The sequence below is a fragment of the Oncorhynchus mykiss genome, chromosome 9 (assembly GCF_013265735.2).
Source record: "Oncorhynchus mykiss isolate Arlee chromosome 9, USDA_OmykA_1.1, whole genome shotgun sequence".
Lineage (NCBI taxonomy): Eukaryota > Metazoa > Chordata > Actinopteri > Salmoniformes > Salmonidae > Oncorhynchus > Oncorhynchus mykiss.
Genome location: NC_048573.1, coordinates 75,498,834 through 75,519,328, shown reverse-complemented (window position 1 = coordinate 75,519,328; position 20,495 = coordinate 75,498,834). Strand labels below are relative to the sequence as shown.

The following is a 20,495-nucleotide window of genomic DNA, read 5'->3' as shown; positions in this document are numbered from 1 at the left end:
CTCCCAGAGCCCACACCACCCAACCTCTCCCTCTGTCCATCACCTTGATGACTCCCAGAGCCCACACCACCCTACCTCTCCCTCTCTCCACCTTGATGACTCCCAGAGCCCACACCACCCAACCTCTCCCTCTCTCCACCTTGATGACTCCCAGAGCCCACACCACCCTACCTCTCCCTCTCTCCACCTTGATGACTCCCAGAGCCCACACCACCCAACCTCTCCCTCTGTCCACCTTGATGACACCCAGAGCCCACACCACCCAACCTCTCCCTCTCTCCACCTTGATGACTCCCAGAGCCCACACCACCCAACCTCTCCCTCTGTCCACCTTGATGACACCCAGAGCCCACACCACCCTACCTCTCCCTCTCTCCACCTTGATGACACCCAGAGCCCACACCACCCTACCTCTCCCTCTCTCCACCTTGATGACTCCCAGAGCCCACACCACCCAACCTCTCCCTCTCTCCACCTTGATGACTCCCAGAGCCCACACCACCCAACCTCTCCCTCTGTCCACCTTGATGACACCCAGAGCCCACACCACCCTACCTCTCCCTCTCTCCACCTTGATGACACCCAGAGCCCACACCACCCTACCTCTCCCTCTGTCCATCACCTTGATGACTCCCAGAGCCGACACCACCCAACCTCTCCCTCTGTCCATCACCTTGATGACTCCCAGAGCCGACACCACCCAACCTCTCCCTCTCTCCATCACCCTGATGATTCCCAGAGCCCACACCACCCTACCTCTCCCTCTGTCCATCACCTTGATGACTCCCAGAGCCCACACCACCCAACCTCTCCCTCTGTCCATCACCTTGATGACACCCAGAGCCCACACCACCCTACCTCTCCCTCTGTCCATCACCCTGATGACTCCCAGAGCCCACACCACCCAACCTCTCCCTCTGTCCATCACCTTGATGACTCCCAGAGCCCACACCACCCTACCTCTCCCTCTCTCCATTACCCTGATGACTCCCAGAGCCCACACCACCCTACCTCTCCCTCTGTCCATCACCTTGATGACTCCCAGAGCCCACACCACCCTACCTCTCCCTCTGTCCATCACCTTGATGACTCCCAGAGCCGACCCCACCCAACCTCTCCCTCTCTCCATTACCCTGATGATTCCCAGAGCCCACACCACCCTACCTCTCCCTCTGTCCATCACCTTGATGACTCCCAGAGCCCACACCACCCTACCTCTCCCTCTCTCCATCACCCTAATGACTCCGAGAGCCCACACCACCCTACCTCTCCCTCTCTCCATCACCCTGATGACTCCCAGAGCCCACACCACCCTACCTCTCCCTCTCTCCATCACCCTGATGACTCCCAGAGCCCACACCACCCTACCTCTCCCTCTGTCCATCACCTTGATGACTCCGAGAGACAGATCTAAACCCTTAATTTTCCATGTCCCAACCAGGGTAACAATTTATTTTAAGGGTCCGTAATTAACCATTTAGAAAGCATTTATGAATAATTACTCTCACATTTATAATCATTAGTACAGTATTTTTGCAGTCCCTAATCTAAAGTGAGTGCTATTTATACATTACCAATACTTCGTAAATATTTTGAGTGACCAGCGTAATTTGTCACAAAACGATGGGCATGCCATTTGGTAGACATTTCCTGCAAGCACACAAAACAAGATGTTTAAAGCTCCCGTGCAGTCTTGGTAGTTAAATGTTTGAATCATCACTAAATGTCTTATAAATCAGTGTTTTTACTGTGATTTAAATCATTTCACTGTGTTTTTACGTAATATTTACCTGACCCTCATTTGACTCTTGAAATGCTCAGTCTGGTTGTGCGGGCGTTTGACGATTTGACGATATTTATACACACAACCTGGATTGGCTAATAGGCTGGTCTAGAGCCCAACCCCTTTTTTATCGAGATGAACAGTCATTGGTCTATAATAATCAGATCACATTGTGACGTCATGACATAGGCCAGCACATCTGAACAGGCTGAAATTCCAGGCAATTTATTTCAAACAGCTTTTACACAAAAAAAGGACTTTACAAATCAGTTTCATACTTTCAATTTCAACGCTTAATTTTTAAGTTTACAAATGTTAATAAATAGTAAGTAAATGCCTTCTAAATGGTTTATTACGAACCCTTATTGAAGTGACGTGTTGCCTTAACCAGTCTGGAGCATTAGCACTGATAGCACATATGGTCCTCCAGTCCTCTCATAGACAGTCTCTTGTCAGCACACTGACACCTAGTAGTTATTAAAGACATGCGACGTAACTTTGGCGACTGCTAAGTATTTTATTATTATTGTTTTTTTTTTTAAACCTCGCCGCGTCGGGCTGAATGTGTCAATGTGCAGTTTATACAAACATAATCTAAGAGCAGTATTACTGTCTTACCTCAATTAGCCTCAAAAAATCCCCAGTTTCGAAAGCAACTATTTTTCTGGAAGCTGTGCTGAACCATTTTCCACTAGCGATTTGAGTTCTCAACCAATGAGATTCAGCCCCTCACCGTATGAGTGACGGCTAGCAAGCTACACACGATGCACCTACAGCAGAGAGAGAGAGAGAGAGAGAGAGAGAGAGCAATGATGTGGGGCCACACATCTCCACATACAGTCTGGGACGTAGTATGCAAATTTCCGGGGGACCAATATTGCCTGGTGAGAGCTAATTCAGAAACTACTGGCTAAAAATGTACACAACGTTTCAGAGAATACCTTTAACAACCTGACTCAGCAGTGTGTAATCAGCCCCAGTTTCTAGATGTAATAACTGACCGCCTGATGGGTGATCACCATAATCACATTATTTACCTCGTTACAAAGTTAATAACACTCTTATCGGAAACTAGAATCTGGAATCATAGCTTCAGTAGCCAACGCCTGACTGACTTCACCACCCATCTCTCTTACACCGGGAGAGGAGAGATTTTGGGAAACACTGTCTTGGAAAATGAGTTGTATCATATTAATATGTTCAACAATTCCTTCATGGCGTTGTGAGATCTGATTATCTGCTGGAACGCAACCCAGTGTAAGGCCTCCCCCATCTCCTTCACACATGTAGGCCTACTCATTGCACCCAAACACCGTCCGACAACCCCTCCCCTCCCCACTCCACTCTTCTACCCCTGTCCTCTCCATATCGCCCATCCTCTCCTTCCCTCCCTCTCCCCCCCTGTTGTTTTTGTATGCATCTCAACCCCCTTGGGATATATTTTAAAGTCATATTAAAATGCTTGGAAACCTATGACATTCCATCACAGGATTGCATAAATGATTAGCTATATTGTAATGCTGGGAGACATGGTATATAATCACTATATCTTCAGGCAAGGAGACATGGTATATAATCACTATATCTTCAGGCAAGGAGACATGGTATTTAATCCCATTTTGTTTTTATTTAACCTAACAGATCATGTTTGCAGTAGATGTCAGTGTTGTAGCTTTAGTAGCAGACTGTTCTCCATGCTGCAAGCCTGACATCTAGTGGTCAACTACTGTTATAACACTAGAGGTAGAGGAGTCCCACTTCTCTGATCTAGTGGTCAGCTACTGTTATAACACTAGAGGAGGAGGAGTTATAACACTAGAGGAGGAGGAGTTATAACACTAGAGGAGGAGGAGTTATAACACTAGAGGAGGAGGAGTTATAACACTAGAGGAGGAGGAGTTATAACACTAGAGGAGGAGTTATAAAACTAGAGGAGGAGGAGTTATAACACAAGAGGAGGAGGAGTTATAACACTAGATGAGTTACAACATTTGAGGAGGAGGAGTTATAACACTAGAGAAGGAGTTATAACACTAGAGGAGTTATAACACTAGAGGGGGTGGAGTTATAACACTAGAGGAGGAGGAGTTATAACACTAGAGGAGGAGGAGTTATAACACTAGAGGAGGAGGAGTTATAACACTAGAGGAGGATGAGTTATAACACTAGAGGAGGAAGAGTTATAACACTAGAGGAGGAGGAGTTATAACACTAGAGGAGGAGTTATAACACTAGAGGAGGAGTTATCACACTAGAGGAGGAGGAGTTATAACTAGAGGAGGAGGAGTTATAACACTAGAGGAGGAAGAGTTATAACACTAGAGGAGGAGGAGTTATAACTAGAGGAGGAGGAGTTATAACTAGAGAAGGAGGAGTTATAACACTAGATGAGGACGAGTTATAACACTAGAGGAGGAGTTATAACTAGAGGAGGAGGAGTTATAACACTAGGGTTTTATCTATATTCCCTTCTTTCCTTCCTTCTCTCACTCTGCTTTTCTGTGTTCCCCATCCCTTTGCTTCTGTCTCAACCCCTGTCTGTCTGTCTCTCTCTACCCATGCTACCATGGACCGTCCCTCTCCCAGAGAGGACGAAGATGATGACATCGCCCATCAGTTCTGTTGCCCCGCCTCTGAGTGCAGTAGCCCGTCCTCTAGGTAACCAGCCGATCACTTGAACCTCCTTCCCGTTTTTTACCCTTGACCTCCAAACAACCTTACGGAGAAAACGCTGAGGGCAACAACTGGACACAACTCGTTGGTCGGGGTTTGAAAAATATATAAACTTTTAAAACGCACAAACCTGGCTGGAGACAAGGCAGGAGCTCAGCTACACTGAACTGTAGTCGGGGACTTGGGGACTGATCTGGTCTGGACTATCTCTGGTCTGGACTAGCTCTCGTCTGGACTATCTCTGGACTGAATCTTTACATGCCAGATTTTACTGTACCTCCCTTCCCTGTCCTTACCAGCATGTCACCCTTACAACCTTGCCTAACTCCGAATGACACAAGGCAGTCCTGATCGGTTGACCCCCTCAGACTCTGACCGTTGAAGTGTAGCGTAGGCAGTCTGATCTCTGACCTTGGCAGTGTGTGAAGAGAACTCACCTACGGCGCCGGGCCCGGGTCAACTGATGACGAGACGACGGAAGAAAGAAACAAAACGGAAAATGAACCCTTTAGATTCTTTCTGTAGCTCATATATATCTACTTCCTGTATACTGCCCTCTAGTGTCTGTATGCTGTCTCTTTTTACTCCTTTAAATCTCACTCTTTCTTCTTCATCTCCTTGTGAACCTTCCTCTTTCCCTCTTATCGTTCAGTGAGAGAGGACATGGTGGGTTTAACTCTATTCTAACCGTACGGGAAAATAATGAGAAATACATAACATCTTCCTGATTCAGTGCCAAGAAAAGCTCTTAGTTTTCAACTCCTTAAACTTTAAAATATTGTAATGTTTTGTGAACAGAAGAGTTATGCTTTATGAGCAAAATATCTGAAGAAAAATATTTATTTAAATTAAAACATATTTTAGTTAGATTTCCCTTTTCTCATTAGAGAATACCGAAATGATATGGCCCTTTAGTAGTTCGCAGCATAAACACATAGAAACATTATGTCTGCCCCAAACCCAGTAAGACTCGTAAGTCAACTCATATTGAGTGTGAATAGTAAGCTATGGCAAGGCCAAGGGATGGGTGGGGCTAGAAAACGTTACACATGGGGTTCAAATCTAATCAGAACAGGGTAACCATGGTCTCACACTGATCCCCATCCAGACATTCTGTAAATATCGAAATAGGAACAACCAGCGGCATTATAGTTCGCTAGGCGCTACTTCCCCCTACCCCTTACACAGATATAGGACACTACCATAGCGGTGGTTAGATACAAGGACACTAGCATAGAGGTGGTTAGATATAGGACACTAGCATAGAGGTGGTTAAATATAGGACAATACCATAGAGGTGGTTAGATACAGGACACTAGCACAGAGGTGGTTAGATATAGGACACTAGCATAGAGGTGGTTAATTACAGGACACTAGCATAGAGGTTGTTAGATACAGGACACTACCATAGATGTGGTTAGATGAAGGACACTAGCATAGAGGTGGTTAGATACAGGACACTACCATAGAGGTGGTTAGATACAGGACACTAGCATAGAGGTGGTTAGACACAGGACACTAGCATAGAGGTGGTTAGATACAGGACACTAGCATAGAGGTGGTTAGATGGACACTAGCATAGAGGTGGTTAGATACAGGACACTAGCATAGAGGTTGTTAGATACAGGACAATACCATAGAGGTGGTTAGATGGACACTAGCATAGAGGTGGTTAGATACAGGACACTAGCATAGAGGTGGTTAGATACAGGACACTAGCATAGAGGTGGTTAGATACAGGACCCTAGCATAGAGGTGGTTAGATACAGGACACTAGCATAGAGGTGGTTAGATATAGGACACTAGCATAGAGGTGGTTAAATATAGGACAATACCATAGAGGTGGTTAGATATAGGACACTAGCATAGAGGTGGTTAGATATAGGACACTAGCATAGAGGTGGTTAAATATAGGACACTACCACAGAGGTGGTTAGATACAGGACACTAGCATAGAGGTTGTTAGATACAGGACACTACCATAGATGTGGTTAGATGAAGGACACTAGCATAGGGGTGGTTAGATACAGGACACTACCATAGAGGTGGTTAGATACAGGACACTAGCATAGAGGTGGTTAGACACAGGACACTAGCATAGAGGTGGTTAGATACAGGACACTAGCATAGAGGTGGTTAGATGGACTCTAGCATAGAGGTGGTTAGATACAGGACACTAGCATAGAGGTTGTTAGATATAGGACACTAGCACAGAGGTGGTTAGATACAGGACACTAGCAAAGAGGTGGTTAGATGAAGGACACTACCATAGAGGTGGTTAGATACAGGACACTACCATAGAGGTGGTTAGATGAAGGACACTAGCATAGAGGTGGTTAGATACAGGACACTACCATAGAGGTGGTTAGATGAAGGACACTGGCATAGAGGTGATTAGATATAGGACACTAGCAGAGAGGTGGTTAGATACAGGACACTAGCATAGAGGTGGTTAGATGAAGGACACTAGCATAGAGGTGGTTAGATACAGGACACTAGAATAGAGGTGGTAAGACACAGAACACTAGCATAGAGGTGGTAAGACACAGGACACTAGCACAGAGGTGGTAAGACACAGGACACTAGCATATAGGTGGCTAGATAAGGACATTAGAGTAGAGATGGTTAGATACAGGACACTACCATAGAGGTGGTAAGATACAGGACACTACCATAGAGGTGGTAAGACACAGGACACTAGCATAGAGGTGGTTAGATATAGGAAACTAGCATAGAGGTGGTTAGATACAGGACACTAGCATAGAGGTGGTTAGATGAAGGACACTAGCATAGAGGTGGTTAGATACAGGACACTAGAATAGAGGTGGTAAGACACAGGACACTAGCATAGAGGTGGTAAGACGCAGGACACTAGCACAGAGGTGGTAAGACACAGGACACTAGCATATAGGTGGCTAGATAAGGACATTAGAGTAGAGATGGATAGATACAGGACACTACCATAGAGGTGGTAAGATACAGGACACTACCATAGAGGTGGTAAGACACAGGACACTAGCATAGAGGTGGCTAGATAAGGACATTAGAGTAGAGATGGTTAGATACAGGACACTACCATAGAGGTGGTAAGATACAGGACACTACCATAGAGGTGGTAAGACACAGGACACTAGCATAGAGGTGGCTAGATAAGGACATTAGAGTAGAGATAGTTAGATACAGGACACTACCATAGAGGTGGTAAGATACAGGACACTACCATAGAGGTTGTTAGATACAGGACAATACCATAGCGGTGGTTAGATACAGGACACTACCATAGAGTTGGTTAGATGACGGACACTAGCATAGAGGTGGTTAGATACAGGACACTAGCATAGAGGTGGTTGGATACAGGACACTACCATAGAGGTGGTTATATACAGGACACTACCATAGAGGTGGTTAGATGACGGACACTAGCATAGAGGTGGTTAGATACAGGACACTAGCATAGAGGTGGTTAGATACAGGACACTAGCATAGAGGTGGTTAGATACAGGACACTAGCATAGAGGTGGTTAGATACAGGACAATACCATAGAGGTGGTTAGATACAGGACACTACCATAGAGTTGGTTAGATACAGGACACTAGCATAGAGGTGGTTAGATACAGGACAATACCATAGAGGTGGTTAGAGACAGGACACTACCATAGAGTTGGTTAGATGAAGGACACTAGCATAGAGGTGGTTAGATACAGGACACTAGAATAGAGGTGGTAAGACACAGAACACTAGCATAGAGGTGGTAAGACACAGGACACTAGCACAGAGGTGGTAAGACACAGGACACTAGCATAGAGGTGTCTAGATGAGGACATTAGAGTAGAGATGGTTAGATACAGGACACTACCATAGAGGTGGTAAGATACAGGACACTACCATAGAGGTGGTAAGACACAGGACACTAGCATAGAGGTGGTTAGATATAGGAAACTAGCATAGAGGTGGTTAGATACAGGACACTAGCATAGAGGTGGTTAGATGAAGGACACTAGCATAGAGGTGGTTAGATACAGGACACTAGAATAGAGGTGGTAAGACACAGGACACTAGCATAGAGGTGGTAAGACACAGGACACTAGCACAGAGGTGGTAAGACACAGGACATTAGCATAGAGGTGGCTAGATAAGGACATTAGAGTAGAGATGGATAGATACAGGACACTACCATAGAGGTGGTAAGATACAGGACACTACCATAGAGGTGGTAAGACACAGGACACTAGCATAGAGGTGGCTAGATAAGGACATTAGAGTAGAGATGGTTAGATACAGGACACTACCATAGAGGTGGTAAGATACAGGACACTACCATAGAGGTGGTAAGACACAGGACACTAGCATAGAGGTGGCTAGATAAGGACATTAGAGTAGAGATAGTTAGATACAGGACACTACCATAGAGGTGGTAAGATACAGGACACTACCATAGAGGTTGTTAGATACAGGACAATACCATAGAGGTGGTTAGATACAGGACACTACCATAGAGTTGGTTAGATGACGGACACTAGCATAGAGGTGGTTAGATACAGGACACTAGCATCGAGGTGGTTAGATACAGGACACTAGCATAGAGGTGGTTAGATACAGGACACTAGCATAGAGGTGGTTAGATACAGGACAATACCATAGAGGTGGTTAGATACAGGACACTACCATAGAGTTGGTTAGATGACTGACACTAGCATAGAGGTGGTTAGATACAGGACACTAGCATAGAGGTGGTTAGATACAGGACACTAGCATAGAGGTGGTTAGACACAGGACACTAGCATAGAGGTGGTTAGATACAGGACACTAGCATAGAGGTGGTTAGATACAGGACACAACCATAGAGGTGGTTAGATACAGGACACTAGCATAGAGGTTGTTAGATACAGGACACTACCATAGAGGTGGTTAGATACAGGACACTACCATAGAGTTGGTTAGATGACGGACACTAGCATAGAGGTGGTTAGATACAGGACACTAGCATAGAGGTTGTTAGATACAGGACAATACCATAGAGGTGGTTAGATACAGGACACTACCATAGAGTTGGTTAGATGACGGACACTAGCATAGAGGTGGTTAGATACAGGACACTAGCATAGAGGTGGTTAGATACAGGACACTAGCATAGAGGTGGTTAGATACAGGACACTACCATAGAGGTGGTAAGATACAGGACACTAGCATAGAGGTGGTTAGATACAGGACTCTAGCATAGAGGTTGTTAGACACAGGACACTAGCATAGAGGTGGTTAGACACAGGACACTAGCATAGAGGTGGTTAGACACAGGACACTAGCATAGAGGTGGTTAGACACAGGACACTAGCATAGAGGTGGTTAGATACAGGACACTAGCATAGAGGTGGTTAGATACAGGACACTAGCATAGAGGTGGTTAGACACAGGACACGAGCATAGAGGTGGTTAGATATAGGACACTAGCATAGAGGTGGTTAGAGTCCAGTTGGCCCGTAACTTGTCTCTAAAGACCACTACAACCTTTGATGTACAGCATTGATATTATCCACTGTCGGCGTACATGACAACATCATGTTTCTTTGTCAGTGTATTCTTAGAAATAACTCAAGGAGATGTAACATATTATTGAATAGTGAAACCCACTTCTGTGTTGTACAGATACATTAGGCTACACAGACTCTGCACTACAGTCCCAGGAACAGGACATGAACTATCCAAACCTCTCTGGTTGTGTAACATTACATAGTGACGTTACTTAGCATTAGTTAGTGCAGTTAAGTAGTTCCTTAACCAGACACCAGCTAGGTTAACTTAGTTAGTGTAGTGGAGCGTAGTGTAAAGGTCTATGTCCCAAATTTCACCCTATATTCCCTATATGCAGTACTGTATGGGTTCTGGTCAAAAGTAGTGCACTATATAGATGACAGGGTGCCATTTGGGATACACATTAAGGGATCTCTAGCTTCCTTTTCTCCCTTTTGTAGAGTGCAGTAGTGTTAGACACTATGGTAATCAGTAAGTCAGTCACTGTACAGTCAGTGTGTTGTCTTGTTTGCTCATCATGTCATGATCAGTCCCTGGATGTGGACTTCTTGCAGGTACTATGGACGGAGATTCGCAATGTTAACAGTTGAGTTGCAAAATTCAGGTTAACTTTTCCAAAATTCCCAGATTTTCCTGAAATGCCAGTTGGAGGATTCCCAGATTTCCCTTCTGAATCGAGGAATATTCAAACCAGGACTCTAAAGTGCGACCAATCCGACAAAAAAATATTTTGCTGTGCGACCAGGAGTTTGATTTTTGTGATCGACTCGGGAAAAAAAATCTCCCGGGTTAATACTTGGTGTAATGATAAGGCTTGGCTGTACCGTTGTTTCCCAGTGCCCTAGAGAATCAAGTGAGTGCACATTTGGTTAACGTCATGGTTGCACTACCACGGTTTGCCCAACTAGATCAAAAGATCTGACCCATATTACCGACGCAGCATTTCATCTTCCTATAATGACGGGTTGGCTGACAACGTCACGGAAACTATGCGCACGGGGCAGAAGTTGTTTGAATGTTGTGTCTTGTTAGGATTCTGGATGGACAGATAGCTAGCAACAATGATAAGAAACTGTCATGTGGGGAATCATACATTTCTTATTTTGAGATGTTTTGACTAATTGCATGTCAATGTTAATATGGCTCAAATTGGCTAAGTTTGCTAACCAACAACCGATAATAAACCTTGTCGTGGGTCGTTGTTAAACGAACCGCTCGTCGACATCGTTAACCATGTGTTTACATTTTGTTCAGTCATGTAACCTCATTGGCTAGCAAGCTAATGACCCGGTAACTTCACCGGTATATCCAAACATTTTAGGGAACAGAAATAAAATAAAAAGGGATAGCTTCTTCAGTAGAGTAATGGATGATAGCGATGAATGATGCTGTGTTGACGTGCTAGTCGAAGCTAGAAAACTCAGGAAACGTCCGACTGGAAACTAATTTCAGAGTTTTATTAGTTCCCGACTGGCGTGTCAACTTGGTTTCTATGACAGCGGTCTTGCACCGCAAACCTGACTTTTTTTTTAAAGAGACAGTGTACCAATTCTATGCAATGCATCTCAATTAGAGAAATACCTAATATTCCACAAATTACTTTGTAATTTCAATGACAGGTATTTGTATCGACGCCTTAGCTTTTATAAGAAGTTAAGATCTTTACAGTATTACATTTTTGTTTATAGGGTACAACATATAGGCCCAATAAGGCTGCATCTCAATTTCTGGTGCTCCTAAATTTCATGTTGTGCTCCTAACTTTTAAAAGTTAGGAGCACCAGTGCTTAAAAAAAAAAATGGAATGTTTTAATTGAGTGCCCTGATTCCAGCTGGAACTGCGTACTCTTATCACACCTGTTTCTGATTGCTGTCATGGCAACCACTGTATCACACCTGTCTTCTGTTACCAAGGGGATGGAAGTGAAGAGAAAGGGCTTGTCAATGTCCGCGCCACCTCATAAATCTAATTAGCATAATAAAAATATCCCAATTAAAATCAGCACATCTGCCTCTGTCGCACTTCCTCATCTGCTGTGCAAGGTGACAGAGCTAGAGCGGTGTTTGTCAGACCATGAGATATCCCATCTGAGGTGAAAGGTGACAGAGCTAGAGCGGTGTTTGTCAGACCAGGAGACATCCCATCTGAGGTGAAAGGTGACAGAGCTAGAGCGGTGTTTGTCAGACCATGAGACATCCCATCTGAGGTGAAAGGTGACAGAGCTAGAGCGGTGTTTATCAGACCAGGAGACATCCCATCTGAGGTGAAAGGTGACAGAGCTAGAGCGGTGTTTATCAGACCAGGAGACATCCCATCTGAGGTGAAAGGTGACAGAGCTAGAGCGGTGTTTATCAGACCAGGAGACATCCCATCTGAGGTGAAAGGTGACAGAGCTAGAGCGGTGTTTATCAGACCAGGAGACATCCCATCTGAGGTGAAAGGTGACAGAGCTAGAGCGGTGTTTATCAGACCAGGAGACATCTCGAAAATCGTTCTTCTCTCTACGGAAAGGTGAGACACGAACACGATGGTGTTCTGCGTTTTTTTGCTCTGCGACCCACACAAGCATCTTGGGCCTCGGCTGAAGTCGGTAACTTCTGTCTGTAGCGTCAGACACACTCATATGACCCCTCTGTGTAAAGGTACATGTTGTTATGGCCCCACAGGCCTCACAACACTTATCTGAAAAGTCTCCCGGTACCAGTTTTAAAAAAAATGAATAGAAGTATATACAGTATGGACACTATCTAGTGCTAAAAAAAAGAATGTGTTAAATACAACAAACGAATTATGATTCTTATAGGACAGGCGCTTCAGAACAAACTTCTTTTAGATGTTTTAGTGGTGTGGGGGGGGGGGGGGGGCTTTCTGTTGTTCCATGTAGTGAATCTGTTTTTCAATGTGTTTAAATGGGTTAATAGCACTTTTCATATAGTGTATATATATTTTTATACTTCAGGGGGTCTTAATAAGATCAAAATTCAAATATCATTTTTTTTTTTTTATGTATGACCTTCTTAAAACAATTCCATATAGCTTAGTAGAAAAAAATTTCCATACCGAGAAAAAAAATCACCAAAACCCGGAAATGTCCTTCAAAAGCATTATAAAACATGTAAATAGGCCACTATCTGGATTTGATTAGAGCTTTGATAGAACATTCTAACCTGAAGCTACCTGAGCCTGATGTAACCTGAGCCTGATGTAACCTGAGCCTGATGTAACCTGAGCCTGATGAGACATATATTTAATACATTTAATGAGTCCAAGCAACAAAAAAAGGCCAAATGATTGTGTTGTTATCCAATACATACTGTAGCTAGCTATATGCTCTCTTGGGTAAATCAATGAAACTAGCTCCAGTAGGCTAATTGTTTTGAGTGTCATATGTCAAATGATTGGGTTGTTATCCAATACATATATGATATAGGCTACTGCACGTTACACACAAAATAAAAACATGAAAGCTCATATACAGTCTATCACAAAAGTGAGTACACCCCTCACATTTTTGTAAATATTTGAGTATATCTTTTCATGTGACAACAACTGAAGAAATGACACTTTGCTACAATGTAAAGTAGTGAGTGTACAGCTTGTATAACAGTGTACATTTGCTGTCCCCTCAAAATAACTCAACACACAGCCATTAATGTCTAAACCGCTGGCAACCAAAGTGAGTACACCTCTAAGTGAAAATGTCCAAATTGGGCCCAATAATAACTGCTATATACCGCCATCGATCTTCTTTCAAACTACTCATCATTTCTATTGGCTTCTGTATTCAACATTCAGCAAACAAGAGCTCTTCTAATAGTCTATTGGTATAAGAAATGCGAGAAAAAAAACATAATCTCCAGCAAGCTATTATAGTCTAGATTTTGCTGCATGGGACTCCAAGAGCTAAGGAACGTTTTTTTTAAGGAGAGGCCAGCGGAGCACAGGTGCTTTGGGTGTTGCGCAAGAGACAGAGGATATAAGTTATGCATAACCCATCATTAATTAACTAATTATAAGGCTAATACTACATTTAATATGTTAACTGAAAGAGGTAAGCTAGGGCTATATATCAATCTGGAACAGGATGATTTTTTTTGGGATGCAATTTGAATGGAATTGATGGAGAGAGAGAAGGACTGGGAGAGAGTGCTCACGCGTGGTCTGATTTATATTCGAGGAATAGGCGGGTTTAAAACTCTGCAGCTGCAACAAGTTGACCCCTGACCCCCAGATGGATGATGGTAAATTAGACACCTTTCAGTCTTTATGTTACTGTAGCACAGACTATTTGCTGCTGCAAATGTAGGCCAACCTGTCACATGGAAACAAATCTCCATGATGAGATGATACTGTAAATCTAACAGCATTGTGAACAGAGATGGGCTGTCTGTCTGAGATGGACTGTCTGTCTGAGATGGGCTGTCTGTCTGAGATGGGCTGTCTGTCTGAGATGGACTGTCTGTCTGAGATGGGCTCTCTGTCTGAGATGGACTGTCTGTCTGAGATGGGCTGTCTGTCTGAGATGGACTGTCTGTCTGTCTGAGATGGGCTGTCAGTCTGAGATGGGCTGTCTGTCTGAGATGGACTGTCTGTCTGAGATGGGCTGTCTGTCTGAGATGGGCTGTCTGTCTGAGATGGGCTGTCTGTCTGAGATGGGCTGTCTGTCTGAGATGGACTGTCTGCCTGAGATGGGCTGTCTGTCTGAGGTGGACTGTCAGTCTGAGATGGACTGTCTGTCTGAGATGGACTGTCAGTCTGAGATGGGAGTTTCTGTCTGAGATGGGCTGTCTGTCTGAGATGTGCTGTCTGTCTGAGATGGGCTGTATGTCTGAGATGGGCTGTCTGTCTGAGATGGGCTGTCTGTCTGAGATGGGCTGTCTGTCTGAGATGGGCCGTCTGTCCCCACCCTGAGCGTTGATGATTCATCAGAGGCCGTAGAGAAGACAGATTTAGACATCGCACATCATTTAACAGTTCCATTTCACACCATGCTGTTCATATGAATTAATTATTATAATTTACCGGATTCTCGCAGTTATTTATTCCAGGAAAAAGGAGTGGTTTTGGGCAGTAAATCCAGGTAAATCTCAGTAACCGGGTTCCCGCCATTCAACCATAGTTTGTATTGGCTAATAGCAGTAAGGCCCCCCCAAAAAATTCAGCAAATATTTTTTATATATATTTTGGGGATTCTTCAAAGTGTCTTAAAATTCAAAATTTAATTGATAAATGACCCTTGGTATGACCTTCTTAAAACAATTCCATATAGAACCTACAACCAGGATGTGGGAAAGTTAACGGAATTTTGCAACCCGACCTTTAACCCCACTGTAACGCACATACGTCCAGTAAACCAGACTGCATTTAATTGTCTGTCTTACGTCAGGAGTCGTCCCTCCTACAGGACACTTGTCCCTCATCCCTCAACCGACAGTGCAGGTAGAACCGTCGCTCTTTCTGACTGAAAACAATGCTCCGCATTGTGATCACTGTGCTATTTGTCAAACCAGCAGGGATTATTTTTGATCATATTCATGACTTGGATAATTATCGCTGATTGTAGAAATGGAAGGTGATTTGTGAAGTGAAGTGTTGTCTGAGAGAGAGAAGAGAGAGAGAGAGAGAGGAGAGAGAGAGGGGGGGGGGGGGGGGGAGAGAGAGAGATTGTTTGTCACCATAGTGGTACCATATATAGATAACAATAGTGATCATGTCATGTCAACATGCTGCATTGTAGAAAGTTATTCTCAGCAAAAAAAATAAACGTCCTTTTTCGGGACACTGTATTTCAAGGATAATTCGAAAAAATCCAAATGAATTCACAGATCTTCATTGTAATGAGTTTAAACAATGTTTCCCATGCTTCAATGAACCATAAACAATTAATGAACATGCACCTGTGGAACGGTCGTTAAGACACTAACTGCTTACAGACGGTAGACATTTAAGGTCACAGTTATGAAAACTTAGGACACAAAAGGGTCCGTTCTACTGACTCTGAAAAACAACAAATGAAAGATGCCCAGGGTCCCTGCTCATCTGCGTGAATGTGCCTTAGGCATGCTACAAGGAGGCATGAGGACTGCAGATGTGGCCTGTGCAATGATTTGCAATGTCCGTACTGTGAGACGCCTAAGTCAGCGCTACAGGGAGAAAGGACGGACAGCTGATTCGCCTCGCAGTTGCAGACCACGTCTAACAACACCTGCACAGGATCGGTACATCCAAATATCACACCTGCGGGTCAGGTACAGGATGGCAACAACAACTGTCCAAGTTACACCAGGAATGCACAATCCCTCCATCAGTGCTCAGACTGTCCGCAATAGGCTGAGAGTGACTGGACTGAGGGCTTGTAGGCCTGTTGTAAAGGCAGGTCCTCACCAGACATCACCGGCAACAACGTCGCCTATGGGCACAAACCCACCGTCGCTGGACCAGACAGGACTGGCAAAAAGTGCTCTTCACTGACGAGTCTCGGTTTTGTCTCACCAGGGGTGATGGTCGGATTCGCGTTTATCGTGGAAGGAATGAGCGTTACACCGAGGCCTGTACTCTGGAGCGTGATCGATTTGGAGGTGGAGGGTCCGTCATGGTCTGGGGTGGTGTGTCACAGCATCATCGGACTGAGCTTGTTGTCATTGCAGGCAATCTCAATGCTGTGCGTTACAGGGAAGACATCCTCCTCCCTCATGTAATACCCTTCCTGTAGGCTCATCCTGACATGACCCTCCAGCATGACAATGCCACCAGCCACACTGCTCTTTCTGTGTGTGATTTCCTGCAAGACAGGAATGTCAGTGTTCTGCCATGGCCAGAGAAGAGCCCGGATCTCAATCCCATTGAGCACATCTGGGAGGGCTAGGGTCATTCCCCCCAGAAATGTCCGGGAACTTGCAGGTGCCTTGGTGGAAGAGTGGGGTAACATCCCACAGCAAGAACTGGCAAATCTGGTGCAGTCCATGAGGAGGAGACACACTGCACTACTTAATGCAGCTGGTGGCCACACCAGATATTGACTGTTACTTTTGATGTTGATCCCTCTTGTTCTGGGACACATTATTCCATTTATATTAGTCACATGTCTGTGGAACTTGTTCAGTTTATGTCTCAGTTGTTGAATCTTGTTGTGTTCATACAAATATTTACACACGTTAAGTTTGCTGAAAATAAACGCAGTCGACAGTGAGAGGACGATTCTTTTTTTTTGCTGAGTTAAGAAAGTGATTAATGTGTACAACTCAGTGGCTGAAGGCCCCCACTGGTGTGGTTAAAGACACCTATACAATACAGTACCTTCAAGTATTTATTTAAACTATTTATAAAAAAAAAAAAAAGATTTTATATGAATAAATGAACCAGAAGAAGAATGCCTCTATCTGCTGCATGATTTTAGACTTGTTTATTAATTAATTGAATTATGAATGAATTAAAATGAATTAAAATGTTATTAGAGATTCCCTCACATTTCAAGACTGTTGACGTTCTTTCATCATTAGTTACTAAAGTTGCAAAATTCCAGGATTCTCATATTTCCTCGTTATTCCAGGAATCTTCCACAGGACTTTTTGGGAAAGTTTTGGGAAAGATACCAGCATTTTGCAACCCTACACTCTTAGAATTAGTGGAACTAGTGGAACCCTGTAAATCTTGAAGGAACCCCTGGAGTTCCTCAAGGAAACCATTGCTTGTCAATGGTTCAAATTTGTGTCTCTTCTATATTATGTGAGTATTTTTTCAATGTTCCTGAAGGAACCCTGGAGTGGAGGCGTGGCTTAGTAAGGGTGTGGCTATAAGATAGATCTTTTTTTTTGGCCACCCGTTACAGTAAATGTCATTCCTGTTCATCTGTTTTGTTGTATTGTCAACACATGTTAACACTGACAGTTTTGTTGCTTCAACAAGGATAACAGAGTTGTACAAGTTCCTCAAGAGCCTGTGAAGATCCCAAAGTTGGAATAGTTACCACTTTAACACTATATGTAATCAACAATGTTAATATTATGTTGGAAATTTGTATGTAATATGCATGAATATTGAAGGAACGTTGTCATTTGCGGTGTACGAACTTAACTTGATGAACAGGAATAAAATGTACTCTTAACGGTGCCCGCCCCAAAAAAAACTATCACAAAGCCATGCCTCCAATTATTTCATATTCCTCTAAAATATATTATTAAAAAGGTTCAATATTGGACCCCTCCCATCAGAAAAAGGTTCCGGTTTGAACCTTTACACAGGAGCTCCTCGGATACCCTTTTCAGAGGGGTTCCTCGAATACCCTTTTCAAAAACAAGAGCCTTTTCAGTGGCTGAGGCATCAATCAATCAATCAAATTGATTTATAAAGCTCTTTTTTTTACATCAGCCGATGTTTACAAAGTGCTGTACAGAAACCCAGCCTAGAACCCCAAACAGCAAGCAATGTAGAAGCATAAGTTCTGTACTCGGATGGCAGTGTAATGGGGCCTGTGTCAGTGTGATAAGGTCATGCTACAGACTGTCTGTTGGTCCTGATTGTTGCAGCCAACTGATTCTGGGCCACCACATTGCCCAGCGCCGTGTAGCTTGCCGGGAATCTAATTCAAATCCCTATTAGCTCCAAGTACCAGATCCAAAATGTGAGATTAAATAAATTAACTTATATACAACATGGTGATTCAAGATGAATTGTGAATTCTTCAGATGCAGAGGGTGTTTAAGTGTTTTTATTCTCAAGGCTGCCATCATGTCTGTCTCTCTACACTCAGTACAGTACATATCCTGATAGAGAGGAATTGAATGCAGTCAACAGCCTCTCTCTCTCTCTCTCTCTCTCTCTCTCTAGCTCTCTCTCTCTCTTTCTCTCTCTCTAGCTCCCTCTCTCTCTCTCTCTCTCTCTCTAGCTCCCTCTCTCTCTCTCTCGCTCCCTCTCTCTTTCTCTCCCTCCCTCTTTCTCTCTTTCATGCTGTAAATACTTTGTCATTCTTCAATCTTTTGCTAAACTTTATTCCTATGTAAAAAAAAGAGTGAAATGGATGATACATATTATATTATAAAAAAAACTAAATACTGTAAGTATTTAAGCTATGAAATAAAATGAAGTATTTAATCAAGTGAAACGATGAGAATGTAACAATGATTATGACTATGATTGATATCGCTGATGATGAAGATGATGTTGGTGATGTTGATGAAGATTAAAACTCCTATGATTCTAATGAAGTATGATTGTATGTTTCTCATAGCTGCATAACTGAATTTGAATATCCTTGGTCAACAACGACTGTGTTTTTGTGTGTGTGCGTGCTGATATAGGTTTTTGTCTAGGTGGCTGCGTGAGTGAGTGTGTGTGTGTGTGTGTGCATGTTGCGTGTGTGCATGTGTGTGAGTGTGTGTGTGTGTGTGTGTGCTGATATAGGTTTTTGTCTAGGTGGCTGCGTGAGTGAGTGTGTGTGTGTGTGTGTGCATGTTGCGTGTGTGCATGTGTGTGAGTGTGTGTGTGTGTGTGTGTGTGTGTGTGTGTGTGTGCACAGTCTGTGCATGTGAATAACTCCAAGCTGCTCCTGCTGAAGACAAGGTCAAGGGAAGGGAGGGATAATTTGATTAAAGTCTTAGTGAAAGAGAGCGAGAGAAGATGGCAGGCGGGAGTGTCAGAAGAGAGAGTGAGAGTGGGGTGAGAGAGAGAGAAGGGGGGGGGGGAACAGTGAAAATACAGCCACTCATTTCAACAGAAGGACATGGGATTCTATACGGTGGAGAAACGACTGAGCGACTACAGACACAAATGGATTGACCCTCTGACTTCCTGCTCCGGTCTCCCAGCTCTGCAACAAGCACAGGTTGAGTTATACTGTAGCTGGACCTGGCTGACTAGCTAGGTAAGTCTTCTCTGAACAAAGCCGTTGCTAAATCAGTTCTATATAAATCAGTTATGTCTACAGCTATCTAGAATTTGATCAGATTTGATCTATCCACAGAGTGCATTGTGTCTTCGTGCAGGTAAATCTAACTCAATGGAATGGTTTTATTCCTGTTTGGAAGACATATTTGTTTACTAGGCCTAGCTTCCTAATGTCCACAGTACTGGGCACATTGTGGTCTAGACCATAGTTATGATAGGAGGGCATATGTATTTTCAAGGCTGCTTCGAGAGGAGAGGCCTAGCTTCCTATCCTCCATAGCACTGGGCACATTGTGGTCTAGACCATAGTTATGATAGGAGGGCATATGTATTTTCAAGGCTGCTTCGAGAGGAGAGGCCTAGCTTCCTATCCTCCGTAGCACTGGGCACGTTGTGGTCTAGACCATAGTTATGATAGGAGGGCATATGTATTTTCAAGGCTGCTTCGAGAGGAGAGGCCTAGCTTCCTATCCTCCATAGCACTGGGCACGTTGTGGTCTAGACCATAGTAATGATAGGAGGGCATATGTATTTTCAAGGCTGCTTCGAGAGGAGAGGCCTAGCTTCCTATCCTCCATAGCACTCGGAACATTGTGGTCTAGACCATAGTTATGATAGGAGGGCATA

At 43.8% G+C, this 20,495-nt stretch overlaps 1 protein-coding gene across 9 annotated transcripts in view; it reads left to right on the top strand.

Annotated features, from left to right (window-relative positions):
* Positions 1-12,122, top strand: part of LOC110531287 (putative uncharacterized protein DDB_G0290521) — a 117,925-nt gene extending 105,803 nt beyond the window's left edge. For 2 of the 9 annotated variants that reach the window (XM_036989045.1, XM_036989043.1), the window contains 4 exons: positions 4,370-6,069; positions 6,125-6,588; positions 6,702-7,597; positions 7,887-9,640. In XM_036989045.1, the coding sequence (XP_036844940.1) occupies positions 4,370-4,445 (76 nt within the window). In that variant the 3' untranslated portion in view covers positions 4,446-6,069; positions 6,125-6,588; positions 6,702-7,597; positions 7,887-9,640. Of the gene's footprint in view, positions 1-4,369; positions 6,091-6,124; positions 6,589-6,701; positions 7,598-7,886; positions 9,641-9,680 lie in introns of those variants that run through there. The other 7 variants (XM_036989049.1, XM_036989047.1, XM_036989048.1 and 4 more) reach the window with 7 other exon arrangements.
* The last annotated feature ends 8,373 nt before the right edge of the window (positions 12,123-20,495 follow it).